This window comes from Micropterus salmoides, unplaced genomic scaffold (assembly GCF_014851395.1).
Source record: "Micropterus salmoides isolate LMB-PRFRI ecotype aquatic unplaced genomic scaffold, ASM1485139v1 Ms_hic_scaffold_2, whole genome shotgun sequence".
NCBI classification, from domain to species: domain Eukaryota; kingdom Metazoa; phylum Chordata; class Actinopteri; order Centrarchiformes; family Centrarchidae; genus Micropterus; species Micropterus salmoides.
Window position 1 is genome coordinate 5,475,588 of NW_024041150.1, and position 16,101 is coordinate 5,491,688.

Below are 16,101 nucleotides of genomic sequence, written 5' to 3' on the forward strand. Positions count from 1 at the left end.
CTCAGTGACACTTGAACAATTTGGTTCGTTGCGACCATATTTGGACAAGAGGGTGCAGCTAGCTAATTTGGCTAGCAAGGGGCATCCGTAGTTCACGTTAACTGCGATATTATTGGGATGCAAATTTCCGTCTAGTGAAAAACAGGCTTAAAACATTACAGGAAAAACGGGCAACACATTAGAGTTCCTTTTAGTTCAACCGAATGCTGAACGAGATATTTCTAGCCGACCAAAATGTTCCAGTTAACTTCCATGAACCGAAAGCACACTGTGAAAGGGTCAAAGCTCTGAGACAAAAACTCAGACAGCACGCAAAAACAAGTTCACGGCTCGTTTAACACAGAGGTCACAAGGTAGTCCATGTACAAACCTCCATGACAATCCATCCAGTGGATGCTGAACAAGCGGTCACTGATCTAAATAAAAACTCTTCAGTCTCAGCTGTGGAGTTCAAAATGACGACGGAAACAGATTTGATGACACTGCAGGACTTCCTCCTCTTTTTGTTTGTTCTCCAGTGTTGCAGATGCAGCGTTGGGTATTTCTGCCCTCGACTCTTGACTGCAGGTCACTGATACGGAGCGCCTTGTTCCTGCTCTGATCCTGTCACTGACTCAGAGTTTAACAATGACCTCAGAGTGAAACAAAAACTGAGGAAACACAGCTGAGAAATCCCCAAATACATCAGCCTGTTTCCCATCAGCCCCTCTGTCTCTACCTGTCTGCCACACTTCCTGTATGTATATCTCAGTTCAATTCAGGTCAATGAAGGTTTACTGATATGATCAAAAAACGTAAAATGTTGCCACAGAATAAACCTAGCAACGAGAATAATAAATACACAGGATTATAGGGAGTGATTTGATTTATTTGTCTATTATTAACTCTAATCCGCATTAGTTGTTACATTAGTAAGCTTGTTTACATGCACAGTTCATGCACAGGTCTCTCAAATTACATGGCAGTTAGTAAAACAACAAATATGCTGGTAAATGATGTACTGATGATCAACACTCGGAGATGAAGGGGATGTCTGTCCATCGCCTTGCAGAGCATACAGGGTAAATAAAGTGCTAACTTCTAGTAAATAGAGTTATAGGAGTGATTGCACCTCAGGTGTTGGAGGGTACGACGGCATGTGTTTTAAAAACGTTTAAAAAGCCTTTAGTGTCTCAGGGGGAGCTGTGCGAAGCCTCATACCTGTCCTCAAGTGATGTCACTTGAGTCAGCGTCGGCTGAAGACTGCCTCTTTAAAACTGAAAGAAATCTGTTGGTGTGGAGTTAGAAAGAGTTGAGCTCATATACCTCTGTAGCTCGCTGCTCGTCTCTGCTGCAGGCTGCGTTTAGCCTACAAGTATAACACACCGCAGTCTAATCAAAAACTGCTGCACTAACCGGAAACGACTATTGCGAGATTGCACAATCCCCCCAGCACAGAGGCCGCCTGCAGAGCTCCAAAATAACAGCCATAATAATAATAATAATAATAAAAACCAGTCCCCTTTTCATACTATTTCTGTTTATTTATTTATTTCACAAGCCTAGAATTTTCTGTACATCACGAACCAGATGTCTCTTCTTTTAATTTAAACTACTCAGCAGTACGAACACTTAAACTATCTTACAGCTGTGTTTTCCTCTGCCGGAGCAGAGGGTTCTGTGCGTGGACAGCTAGCCAGCCTTTTTGGCTTCCCCCGTCGCCACTTGCGGAGCTTCTCAACTCCGAAAACGTTGGAGCACATTTTTAATCAAAACTCAATAATCGACATCTGCACATTTGATTTCTCACCTCAAAACTTCTCAGAGGTGGATTTAGTGATGAAATAATGTACGAAACTTGTAGAAGACGTTCTGTTGTCGGCCGTTGCCTCTGCTGGTTCCCGCTTCTCTTGTGTTGTTGGTTCCGCCCCTTCCGCTACGCAGCTAAAATGGCGGTCGTTGAGGGTGAGAAGTGTCCACCGTTCCACCGTTATGAGTGCGCCATCCGAGTACTCAGTTCTGCATTTTTCCGTACTTCTCTGTGTGAACACACTTATGCCCTCAAAATAGTAAGTGTAAGTATGAAAGAGCGCAAATTTAGACACAGCACAGGAAACTAGTGTGCGTGTAAAGATAAAGTCTGTACAATAGACGGTGCAAAAAAAGTGGGTATAGTCACTGTGACGTTACCAGTCACATTTTGAAGCCTCCAGTTTGGCACTTTGGCACTTTGGCCTTTGCCATCTTGTTGTTTTGGAACCAGATGTGACCATATTTGGGCGGGAGGGTGGAGCTAGCTAGCTTGGTTAGCAGGGTGCATCTGTAATTCACGTTAACTGGGATGCTAATTTTGGCTTAAAACAACTCCCTATGGCGCCGGTTAAATGTACGCATTGCTGTGGATATGAGTCGCCACTATCCTGATTGACAGGTCACCATGGTAGAGACTTGTCAATCAGCTTGTAGCCCCGCCCTAAAGCCTCCCCTGCTTCCTGGTCTCTGTTCCTCTAAATGGGACCATAATTTACTAAATGAACATCACGCTGTGTTGAAGAAGACTTGAAACTAGCGGCTGAGACCAGAAACTCATCAGTTTACTGGGGTACATTTTCTAAAAGACTTCTACTTCCAGCCCTCGCTCTCTCTCTATTACAGGCGTCATTTCATCTTCACCTGTGTGTTTCAGACGTCCAGCAGCTGCAGCGTGGCGACCCGAACCGCGAACAGAACGACCACCAGGCGTCCACCAGCGCGCTGTATGACTCAAACAACCAGCGCAACTCCAGCCACCCCGCCCTGGACCCAGGCCACGTCCATAACCCCCATCACACACCACATCACGCTGCCGACACGCACCACCACCACCAGCAGGAGGAACACCACCTTCCTGGTGAGTTTTGGTCTATACTGTTATTAACTGACCGTTCGCTAAGCCACGCCCCAAATACGCAGCTGGCCAATCACAGTGCAGTATATGTCTCAATCTTTTGCTTTCTTTTGCTGTATTTTTCCAAAGTATATATATATATATATATATATATATATATATATATATATATATATATATAAATCTTTACGCTCACTTGAGCTGGTTTTTGCCTTTGTCGAAAAAGACTATGCGCTAAGATGGAAACACTTTTTCTGAATAAGTTCTTACGTAGCAAACTTGTAACTCACGTCTGATCAGCTGTTTCTGCTGGCGGCGTCTTGCCCGGTTGTGCAGAGCTCTGCACGCCTGCCCTCGCGGCTGGTAACGCTCATTTGTGCTGGGAAGAGGTGGATGCAAATCTGGGCAGGCAGCCTTCATCATCTGTTCTGCTGAATTATGCATCCACCTCTTTGCTCTGCATAATGATCAAACTGTGTTATCACCGCATATTTTTGCTGAATCTCAATGAATGCTACTAAATGTTCATAAAATATATACTTCAAATCATTTATCACCGCTGATGAACCCCACAAAGGATATTAGAGCGTTTAAAAGCATTATTTGGAGGTGCATGCTGTTCTCGGCATAACACCGGATATTCCCATAACGTGAGGACCTCTCTCCATTTTCCTAAGATCAGTGGCCCTCCGGTTCATGCGACTGGTTTTGTTTCTGGTTTGGAACCCGTATGTCTTGTTTATTACAACCATGTGTAACGTTAGTTAGCTAACACTAGCTAACGTCCTACTGAATGTAGCGTAATAAAGTCCTGCTGTTCTGCTTTTTAATGATTGTAATAGTGAACAGAAGCCTACCCAGCTGTACAGGAACACTGTTGATATCGTTGTCTTTTGTCTCAGTCGTCGGGGAATGCGGTGGTTCACTTGTACTGTGTGACTGGTAGGCTTTAGCTTCTCTTTCATTTTTTTCACGTCCGTACGAGTCAGTCTGACAGCCTGAATACAACCTTTAAATGCACAATGCAACTGCAAAACTGTCTGATTCTTTCTGAGATCGCTTTTTCCAAAAATTAGACAATATTTCTCCGGGGAGTGCAGTAACAGACAGTGGCCGCGCCGTGTCAAAGGTCCGTCAGGCAACAGTAAGTAAGGGGGGCGTGGCTTAGCGAAGGGTCAATGCCACCTGTGCTTTTCCTGCTTTGACAAGTCAAACTCTCTGCTGTGAAAAGAGTCTGATGTGGGAAACTAAACTAGTTACCACTCAGCAGTCGGTGTTGGACGTTGCAGTCAATCAGCTGCTGATCTCTTCACACAACGTAAGAATCTGTAAGGTGTGTGTGTGTGTGTGTGTGGTAATAATCCTTATGTCTCATTCGCATCCTATGAGGTAACCATAATGCTGAACCACACACACACACACACACACGAGAGACAGAAGAAAGAGAGGATTTCCTGTGGAGGAAGTGTGTGTATGTGTATAAGATGGTTGCTGACACTATATTATACCTCCTGTGTCACCGGACCAGCATGCGCATTACATCACACACACAGAAACTTCCTCCGTCCGTCATGTTCCCACAGTGCTCTGTTCTCTCTGACCTTTGACCTCACTGACCAGCCAGCATTATGTCATCAACAGCTCCATGTGTGGAAACACTTCTGTAAAGTAAGAATGCCTTCAAAAATAAGCATATCATAGATTGTGTGTATCTATTAACAAAATGGAGTGAGTGAGCTAAAGAAAAAGGTGTGAGCACCCTCTGTTGCAAACTGGACACCGATCAGCCGTAACATTATGACCACTGAAAATCTGTGAACCGAGTCAGGATCATGAGCGGCCAAGGCTCACTGATGCACGTGGGGAGGGAAGGCTAACCCGTGTGGTCCGATCCGACAGAACACGCAGGCACAGATTCAGTCCATGCCTTGACGGGTCAGGACTGTGTTGGCGGCAAAAGAGAGACCTATATTATGACCCGCAGTTGGTCATAATGTTATGGCTGATCGTGTACAGTTTCACCCAGCAAGGTTCACCCAGGATAGCGTTGCGGTCTTCGTCCTCAAACCCATTGTTCTTGTGAAAGCAAATCGTACAGTTTGAAAATACAAACTATAACTCAAGTCATAGGCGTCATTTACCCTGGGGACGCTGGGGACATGTCCCCACCACTTTTTTTAAAGCATAATTTGTTAAACAACGCTCTGATATATAGCTTGCTGTTAAATAACAAATGAAAATGCCTTTAGAAAGGTTTATTTGCACATTAAGAAAACAAATGCAATGCAATTAAAATATAGAAGAAACAATGTGCATAGTCCAAAAAAGAGCTTAGGTTAAAAAAAAACAAGCTACGGATTATAAAAGGACCCAAAAATGTGCAGCCCGATCAGTAACTTAAACAACTTCTTGACACAGTTTCTTGTTGGCCAAGTTTTCCGTTCTCTAACCTTTGAACATGACAAAAGAGGAGGGAAGACTAAATCCTGCCTACGTGTGTGTGTTGCCTCAGCAGGGATGATGTTACATGAGAAAAGTTGATCTGCAGGAAAAACAGATCTGAAAGCAGCACAGAATGACTGAGAGCTGCACTTATATTCTATTATATTTATATATTTGAAAATGTCACCTGCCACCTGAATTATGTGTTTCCTTTTACATAAATAAAAACATTTCCACCATAAATTGGTGCAGAAACTTTCACCAGAATGCAGGAAAGTTAGTGTTTAAAGGTCCTCCAGACCCCCCTCAAATAGCGTGGCATTGAGGATATCTTTAAAACACTGTTTAAGGATCTTTTCGTTTCGTTCTGGTGAACCTAACATCGTGTATCGGGATGTTTCGTGAGCTAAGTGTCTCTTCACTGTGACAGTGATGTCCGTTCGGATCGAGGCTTCGAAGCGTGTGTCGAGTAATCCAGGATGATTTTTGTGAAGCGCGCATCGAGGCAAAACAGAGGACATTTTAGCTGAGTAAGACTAGCGGCAGCAAGAAAGTGCTGGGTTGTTTTTGTAAGAATTAAACTGGGGGCTCTTACCCCATATTACCCTAATAATAATTTTCTGAAGCAGGTAAAATCATCTCCAAAAAAAAGAAACCACCACTGTGGAAAAGTTATTTTACATAAAAATGAATAAAAAGTCACAAATGAATAAAAAGTCACAAACCAGAGTAACACAAGCACATTCACATCATAACCCTCTCGCTTGTTTCCACTTTCCCTTTTGAGCTTTAGTTTCTGTTGCACATTGACAGCGCAGAGTTAGCATCACGCATTTAGCCACCAAGTGCATGTTTAAGAGCTTTTAGCAGTTCTAGCTACAGCTGATGCTTTTACTTCTGTCTGAAATCAAAAAGTTATTTAGGACGGGCATAGAAGCAGCAGGGAACAACATCAGACCAGCTTGGAGGCTTTTCTTTGATTAAACCTTTATTTACAAAGAGGTTTAAGAACAGTCGCACAGAACACAAGTCAAACATCAGGTGATCTGATGATTATTGCGAAAGCTTCATCCTCCTCAGCGTTCCTGTGCCGGCTGCGTGTTGTCTCTGTTTCCCCACGTGGCTCATTAAAGTGTCGTCTTACCTTTTTAATTGTGACATTTACAACAAAACGTCAGAAGAAGCAAACAGCAGCTCGCTCGTGCAACAGACGATGTTTTGTCCGAACAGGAAGCGGACTCTGGCTCGGCTCCGTAAATCACGCCGACAGTCATTAGATGGAAACGCTGCCAGCTGACGGGTGTGTTGGGTTTCAACCTCCAAACGCTCCCGCAGCTGGAGCCTGAAGTGACCTGGAACTTCCCACTGTACCCTGACCTTTGACCTCTCGGTACCCCGCAGCATGTGTGGAGAGAGTTTGGTTTGTCGTAATGAAAACAGGTTGTGAGGCTGAGGTCGCTGTGTGTGTCTGGACTGTGTCTCTAGAGGAGAGTGACAGCAGTGACCTGAGGCAAACACACACTCCTGGTTGCATTTCTGTCCCTGTGAGGACTCTTTATACATTCCTTACGCCAGCCTCTAACCCTAAACACAACCAAAACCTCACATTAACCCTGAAACCAGGTCTGAACCTCCAAACCTTTGAGAAAGTCTCAGAATCTGCCAGAAAACAGTATTTTGTCCAGTTTCCAGGAAGTTGCTTTGTTTTTATTGGGGAAAAACTGTCCTGCTGCTACAGACAAATGGTTTGTAAATGGATTTAAACGCGTTCTCCCTCCCTGACTCGTCACATATGGACGCATGGTCAAGATCCTTCGGCGTCAGTTTGTAACGCGCTGGGGATCCCGATAGCGTCACAGTTCAACGCAGTGGGGGAAGCCCTGTAGCTTCAGTTTTTGACGGTAAAGGCAGGTATATGATATTTAACAGTAAAGACAGAGTAACGGAGGGGGTTGAGGTGGATGGAGGGCCAGAACCTGGACCGGGGTTCGTGTCCCGTGTGAAACAAAGAGTCAACATTAAATATTTTTGTTGAAGTTAAGGGTTAGACGTAAGTTAACTTACGTTTTAACTGATGTACGTAGTTATTTTAACACAAACCATGATCTCTTCCTGACCTTAACCAAGTACTTTTTGTGCCTAAACCCAAATTGCAACGTTTCACAACTTAAATAACGTGCCATTTCAAAATGCCCCTGTTTTTAAAAAAGTTTTATTTTGATAGTCTAACCGGACGTTGCATATTTGTTGTTGCTAACTGTTGCTGCTAAACTTGACTGCAGACCCTTAAACGTTTAAAAATTATGCTAAAGTGGTACCCGGGACGTTAAAAAGTGACGCCAAGCGTCAGTATGTGACGGGTCAGGAGTGAGAATGTGTTTTCTATTCAGCAAAAAGCAGTGCGCTACACAGCTGTAGCCTATTTAACTCAAGTTAAAAGTATAGGCTACATAACTTTACCTGGTAGGCTTTACCTGGGGACGCTCTGCCGTGTGAATTCCCTCCTGTTGATGTCCTGTTTAGTCAAACAGTAATAGATTCTGGAAACTCACAAACAGCGAGGATCAGTCTCTCCTCCAGTGATTTGTGCTGCGCGTTGCGTCCAAAAAGTTAAAGACAATTCAACTTCAGCGGGCGTGTGCGTGAGGCGAGGCAAATAGCTTTGGTTTAATATTTGATTTGATTACATTAATGTATAATAATATTTTATTGCTACTGTGTAAAGGGAATACTGCTGGGAAAAAGCATGCAAACCACATGTTATTGCACATTTGTGTATATAGCAGTACATTCAAATTAAAAGTGAGCAATACAGTGCTTTAGAATTAAATTAATCGCAGAAAATCATGCGATTAGTCGCGATTAATAATCTTAATCGTTCCCCAGCACTAATAAGAACCAATCAGAAGCATCAGAACAGCATCAAACTTTACTAAACAGCTGGAAATGACGACTTTGTGCACATGAAAACCATGCAAAGCAACAAAATGAATATTATTATTCATTATATATATTATTCAACATAAAGCCGAGCTTTTTACAGAAATTATTCAGATTTAACTCCCAGTGTAATCAGAAACATTTTCCTAATTGTAACAGATTAGAGTTACATTTATTTTGTACTTAAATTAACTAAATTACTTGTAAGTGGCTGTCCAATCATCATTTTAATTTGTTTAAAGTAAAGTTCTGTTTTATACTCGATGACTGTGTCATGGCTTGTATCTCCTGTGTCTGCTGAAGTCAGAGATACCTGGATACAGGTAGGAGAAGGATGTGTTTGGGCAGTTGCACCCACAGAATCGAAGCTGCTGAAGATTAAAAAGATTTTTCAGTTGAAGTAGTTTCTCGGTTAGCAACATGTCTCAGGAAGCAGATGTGATTGATATCTGGGGGATGGCGCTCTGTTCTTTGCGTTCAGCTCCTACTTTCTCATCTCTCTGGATTAGTGAGGCCGATAAATGGCAGGAAACGTAAGCACAGTTGGGTTTGTTTCAGAAATAACAACAACAGGCCGGATCAGATGGATCCACTGAGCCCTGAGGCGTCTCAGGCCCCCGATGAATGAGGTCCAGCTGGAGGACCGGCAGCACCCTGCGGTCCGTGTGTGTTCTGGCTTCACTCCGTCCGTCTCTGCAGAACCAACAGAAACAAACTCATCTAATCTCTCTGCATTTCAACACAGTATTTGACCGTGAAGCCTCAGAATCTCCTGACTGGCCCCTCTGTGCTTCAGCAGCATCAACATCGGTGTTTTCAGAGGGCAGGAGAGGAAGCAGGCTCAGAGCCGTTTCAGCCGTTTGTGTTTCCCTACTGGGTTGTTTTCCAGGCTGCGCTGTGTTTATATTCCAGTTTGGAAACTGGTTCAGTTTTAGAGCGGAGCCCCCAGAGAGCCATTAGTGTGTGTGTTGTTAGCTTAAATTAGCTTGTGTTTAGGGAGGGAGTGTCGTGGGTGTAAGGAATCTTTGTGTGATCTTGTTTTTATTTTAGAGACTAAAAATGTCAAAATCTGGTTCAGATAATCTTATTTCCCAGAGGAAGAGTGCAAATAACTTCATGTTTTCATCTAGCGCCACCGACAGGTCAGAACCTCACACTAACAGAGCGTGCTAACATGCTAACTGGCTGCATGACTCTGGGGGCTTCAACAGTTTTAATTCTTCTGGTGCTGACTTTAAGTATTGAAGTTCTGTAATGAGGTCATTCTGTCTTTTAGTCATCAGTCACACATATTTGCTGGTAAAAATGAAACGTGGGAACCTGAAAATTGCTTTTGGAGTCCGTATGTCTTTGAGGGCCAACCTTTTGATCAGGTGATCAGGACCACCACACTCGTATCAGAAAGGCGTCAGTCTGCTGCAGTATTTAAAATCTGCTGAGGACTGTTTATAAGTGAACTAAATAACAATAATGAAAGCAGTAAGGCTGCTGGGTTTGTCTCAGATTGAATGCCAGAGCGTCGCCATGTTGACTCCATCAGATGCTCCGAAACAATGAACCATTCTCAACACAGCTGCTTCACAGCGATTCTCTACTTTGTTTCAGAGAATCTGCTCTGTGAGCAGCAGAAGGGGAAATGTTGTCTTTCTGCTGCCCGTGAGAAACCTGGAGCACCAAAGGGGGGCGGCTCCAAGGGATGTAAAACCTCTCTCATGGAAATTGTTTTGAATCATAACTGATTGAGCGTTTGTGTTCAGCTGTAGATGGGGTGGACGCCGCTGCCGCCTTCCCGTACCCGCAAGCCCCCGCTGCCCTCCCCGTTCCCCACATGATGGCCCTGGTCATGTCCCAGCTGCAGCCGGTCCTGGAGGGTTTCAACCGCTCACTGGAGCACCTGAGCCGGCAGGTAGGGGACCTGGCCCGTGACGTGGCCCAGCTGAAGAGCAGCCAGCTGAGTGCGGAGGCGGAGCTGCAGGCAGGGCCCGCGGACGGCCCCGACGAGCTTGACGAGGCAACGGAGGAGCGCTTGGATACCAAACTGCATGAGGTGTCTGAGCAGGTCAGGGAGGTCCGGAGGCAGATGGAGAACCAGCGGGCAGACATGGAGTACAGGCTGCACTCCCAGCATGCAATGCTGCACTACAACCTCACCAGCTTTAAGACGGACATCGACATGAAGCTGAAACGCCACAACAAGATGCTGCAGGTCAGTGGACAACTGGATGATTTTGACTTTAGATGATGATTAATCATTTAATCTTGTCTTTCAATCAAAAGAGAGAAATATTAACAGCAGAAAAGTATTTTCTTTTACATTTTGATATTTTGTGTCTGATCCTAGGTCAGCCTGCAGGCCATGAACGCCACGCTGGCTGAGCTGAAGCTGGAACAGGATCAGACCCCTGAGGATCAGCTGGAGCACCACCTCCCTCCTCCCACTCAGTCTCCCCCCCGCCTGCCGCCGCCGCAGCCCTCAGACACCTCGGCGCTCTGGGAGGCCATCGAACGCCTGGACAACATGGTGGTCAACAACACAGTGAAGGTGCGTTGAACCAAAACATATTTATTACTTCTGGACAGACATGACCCTGTTTACAGTCACCGTCAGCAGTGATGTGAACTCTGCAGATAGTCCTGTTAACTAGCGCCCCCCAGAGGCTGCAGCGTTCATTACAGTCACTTCTGTAAAGGGTTGTCAGTAGTGGAGCTAAAAAAAGAACCAGGATGTGTAAAATCTACCTGTTAGATTTTAATATTTCTTCTGTATAAGTAGACATCTGGAGGAGGCGTGGAGGCAGTAAAGGAAATGGGGGGTCAGACAAAATGTCAGGATTCACGGGGATCATTGCAGCCCCCCAAAGAAGATGTTTGCACAAAATGTCAGATAATACTGTATGTTGTCTGCGCAAGAAAATAATTTAACATCTCAAGATAATGGAGATAAAAATATAGAATCTGTTAGGACATGATGAAGACAGCAGTATGTTTGTCTGTCTCTGGACTAAAGTGTTGGACATCTAGACCTCCTCACTAAACACGATGAGTGAGTCAACATTGAGCAGCACAGAGACAAAAGGTTATTTATCTCTGGAGAAAGACGCGCATGAGGCAGCAAAGTATGTTTCTTATTTCAAAACAAGGCGCTGCAGGTGAAAATGAAAAAATTGGCTGGACACATTAAACGTTTATTCATCTTCACCAAGTATAAAACTTTACATAATAATAATAAACTTTATTTATAGAGTACCTTTCACACAAGAAATGCTGCTCAAAGTGCTTCACGTAAAAATTCAGTTTTATTAAAACAAGTGTGCGAACTGCTTCCTAAAACCTGGGGTGACAAACAGCCTGAGCATCTGGACTGAACTCGCTTAAACCTGCAGAGGCCTTTTATTCATGTTTGATGCTTTAGACTCACACAGGAAATCAAACAGGATACCGACTGATGCCAAGAAATAATTTAACATACAGCGTGAAGTTAAAACTAAACTACACCAATAAGGTTCATTAGTATTTCATTTCTGCAAAAATATGTATATCAGGCTTCGTGGACATGTTGCTCAATGATGTCTACATTTAATGCAGCACTTCTGCACGAAAGTGTAAGAGTTAATAAATAACACGAAGGCTTGTTGGACTTTTACATGAATGTCCCTGTGCTGCTGCTTTTAAAGCACAAACACAGAGAAAACTTCAGAATCAGATCCTTCCATATCCATTTATAAGTTCTTAAAATATGCAAATAAATACCATGAAGCGAATCTGACCCGGAGGCTCAACACGCGGCTATTTGGTGATTTTAATGATTTAATTTTTGTGTGACGAGACAAACATCTAAACAATAGAAGCATAGTCAGATTAACCTGCTAGAGGCCATCATACTGTACTGTATTCAATAACCAAGGTTTTCTTAGCACATCTTGTAAAATAGCTTTGAATAAAAGGAAAATCCTCCTCCACGTGACTTTCTTCATTGTTAGGTAGGAGTGTGACGACATATTAAAATGTTACGATATTTCTCCGTGGGGTGAAAAGGTGTTTCGTAATAGTGCGACGGAGTGTGAGGGTGAAATTAGCACTTTTAAATCGTTTATGTGGCAGCATTTTGGGGACCAGGTAGAAACAATAAGTGACAGACAAGACACAAAATGAGTGTGTAGCAACATTTCAAAATGCACCTGCATTGTTTTGCATTTTGTAACTTTTTTCCCAGCCATATATTTCATCATTAAATCTTTCTTAAAAATAGTGTGTAGTCCCGTGAGCTCTGTGTATCAACACACCCCTAACATTAGGTGATACAAGTGCACCTTATAAATAAAATAAGAATAAGAAAATAAATGAAGGGAGACTGTAAAAGAAAAAAAGGTTTAAAGGTCTCTTAATTCCGTGTTGTTGTGCAGCTCGGCGGGCTGATGGAGGACGTGGAGGTGACCTCGGGGAATGTCCAGCAGCTGAAGCGGAACTATAAGGAGCTCGAGAAGCAGATCAATAGCACGGCCCGGACCAGTCAGGTCCAGTTCATGGAAACAGGGCTGGAGGTGGAGGCGGCGAGGGAGGTGGTGCTGAGGCAGGTGGGCGAGCTGGCGGGGAACCTGAGTCAGCAGGACCAACGGCTGCAGGACATGGAAGACGACATGGACAATCTGTACATCGCCCTCAACAAGCACAACACCGGGGACTGCGACTGCAAGGGGCTGATGGCCGCCGTGGCGCGACTGGAGAGGGGCGTGGCCAATGTGACAGAGCTGACCAACGAGAACCGATTAGCCCTGGAGAACAGCGAGGGAGGGGAGGGGCAGTGGGCCGGGGCCAGCGACTGGGAGCCGGCAGTGGAGACGCTCCAATATGGCCTCCAGCAGGTATGAAAGATGAAACGTTAAAACAGTTTTCTAGTAGAGACTCATTTTGTATTCAAATTCTTTTTGAACAGACAGGAAGTCAAAGTACTGAGACGGACTGACACGCTGCGAGTTTGAGTCTGAACATGAGATTTGTTGACAGGCAGAAAACTAGGGGAGACCGGGGGCAATTGTGACATCTCAAATTGCACCAATCAGAAACGAGACAGAACCATGAAACTCATCATGTGGCCATCACTGGAGACAAACTTGTCAACGTTTTTAAGACTTATTTTTGAGCTATGCAACTAGTTATTTTCATCTATAGTATTTTTCTGATGCTGATACGCTGATTCAGTCTTTTTTTGATGACCATTCTGTTGTATAATATTTGATGTCTTTGTCAAATATTAGCTTTTTCAATTAGGTAACACTGTGTTACAATTAACCCCTGAATCATGTAAAATAGTGTCCAGCTTAGAAAGAACATCAATATATATATATGTATTTTTTTTTCTGATAATTTTCAGAAAAGTGTTTGTGGTCAGTTTAAATATCCGGTGTATATTCTATATAATGTGTGTTTTGCAGCATAGTCCAATTGTTACATCTTTTGGCCATTTCATTCTGGGGACCGGGGTTCAATTCCCACTAAGAGCCATTTGCTCATGCTTTCAGTATCTTCAATGTCTCACGAAGTCGTCTTAACTTTAAATACTGTAATAATAATATTATATCAACATATATTCATCAAGAGATCAACATTCTTTTGATTTTTAGTTTGTAGTGTTGAAGCTCAATCTAGAAAATAATAGACGATACTATCTTTCTAATAATGTCAGAAAAGTTTTCAGTTTAAACCTTTGTCTGTACGAAACCCTCGGTAGGGCTGACCCCGAAACAGTCGAAGCTTCGATGGGCGGAGCCTGATTCGACTGTCAGTCTCACAGTCGAAGCTTCGCAGCGAAACGAGGATCATTTTCATATTTTTGTTTTTAAACAGCCGGCTACTTGAAATAGACCAGCGAGGAACCGCGACGTGCATGCAGTTGTCGGCAGCACGGCAGCTTTGCAGCTTCTCAAGATTAATGGGCGCTACTGTGTGTAACCCCCCCCCCCAATCGCTTCGCACAAAAACACACCTGATTCGACTATATACATCCTTAGTCGGGGACAGCCCTAATCTTTGGGATTTATATGAAGGAATTATGTGTGTTTGCCTCTGCACGTGGGGGCAGACGTAACATTTCACATCAATACTGTGATTTTAACATTGCTTGTAAAAAAAAAAAGTGATGACTGTTAAGAAGTAAAACACAAACACACCTCTAAAAAAATTGTATCCAGCTAGTTCCAGAAGTTCTTCAGCTATGACAAAGAAACCAAAAATTGTTACAATTGCCCCCGGTCTCCCCTGTATAATACACTACACTTATCTTTAAGTGAAACTACATCGCCCTCCTCCTGCAGGTGAAGGAGTCTCTGAACACGGAGCAGACCAGGACCGGGGCCCTGAACCGCAGCCTGTCCCAGCTGAGCAGCTCGTGGCGGTGGGTCTGGCCGAGGTCTCCGGGCTGAAGGAGACCGACAGGCGGCTGTTGGCGGAGATGCAGCACCTGTCCGGCTCCTTTAACTCTCTGCTGAAAGACGCCATCCGACACAGCGACGTGCTGGAGCTGCTGCTCGGGGAGGAGGTGCTGGAGTTCCTGGAGTGGCCCGTCCAGGACCAGGAGCCCACTCCATCCCGGCCCTGAAGGAGCAGCTGAGGCACCTGCAGGAGCAGCTGAGAGGACACAACCTGAGCATCACGTCCCTGCTGGGCAACAGGCCAGGTACGAAGCACCTGCACGTTCTCACAGGGGTGGAAATAAAGTACTTTTACTCAGGGTAGTAGGAGTGTTTTCACTTTTTACTACATTTATTTGCTAATTTTATTCGTTGCTTTGCGTATTTAGATTATTAATCCAAAATAGTATCAACAAATAAATGATGCCGCTGTATAATAAAAAAATTCAAGTATTTGGCAGTAAATAAAGGAATTAAAATGAGTTCCAGCTTCATCAGCTGCTACACTAAAGTGATTTTAATAATATAATTAATATTCTGAAATGCTCACAATGACTACTTTGGTACTTTAACTACATTTTGATGCTGATATCTTTGTGGATTTACTTTGGTATTACTACTTTTACTTGAGTAAAAGATGTGAGTGCTTCCACCACCACTGCATTTTGATAAATCACTGTGAGTCCAGACAGTTTGTGACGGAGTGGAAACGAGTTTTGCAATATAAACATCTAAAATCTGGAGCCAGCCTCGCTCTGTTTGGGACTGTGAGCTGCTGAAGTTAACCTCTCTGCGGAGTTGTGGTGAGATTTCTGTCTGATCACAAGTGTTTTCAGTTAGTTTTGGTTTCCACCTCCTTCCGCCTCATCAACATGCAGTCCCACACTGATCACATCTGCAGGGCAAAATAATAAATAACTGTTTTCCTTGTTGCTGAATCCAAAACAGTCTTTAGTGAATTTAGTTGCTGTCACAAGAAGTGAAGTACTTTTGAAACTAGGTACTTTTGAGGAACAAGTACAAACGATAGTCAGTATGTTGGACACGACTGCGCTGTAAAGGATGGAGGACAAAATCCTCCATCCTCTCTGTCTGTGTTGCCGATCTTTGGATTCGGGACATGGCCGGTGTTTACTGGCTGTTGCAAAAAGGTTTGTATGTTTTGTAATCCCATGCAATATGGATTATATAAATATCGTCTTAGCATACCGAGTCTGCAGTTTGCATGCAAACATCAGCAGGACACGATCCAGTACTGGAGCCAGTGCATCTTAACCAAACAGCAGCTTTCTGAATTTTAGCTGGATGTTTAACTTTCTCCATCTCCGTGCGCACGTAGATACGTTTGTGTATTTTAACACCAGTATACCAACAACATGCCACAGAACATCACTCTCTCTCTGTCATCTTGGTAAATATTTCATTTTCCATATTTGCTGTGGTTAC

General features: G+C 43.8%; 1 protein-coding gene across 1 annotated transcript in view; it reads left to right on the plus strand.

Moving 5' to 3' along the window:
- The window catches only part of LOC119912482 (multimerin-2-like), a 38,506-nt gene that overhangs the window by 19,553 nt on the left and 2,852 nt on the right, over positions 1-16,101 (plus strand). Inside the window, 7 exon segments of the mRNA XM_038731690.1 lie at positions 2,666-2,869; positions 10,006-10,454; positions 10,590-10,790; positions 12,652-13,110; positions 14,560-14,634; positions 14,637-14,820; positions 14,823-14,921. Coding sequence (XP_038587618.1) covers positions 2,666-2,869; positions 10,006-10,454; positions 10,590-10,790; positions 12,652-13,110; positions 14,560-14,634; positions 14,637-14,820; positions 14,823-14,921 — 1,671 coding nt within the window.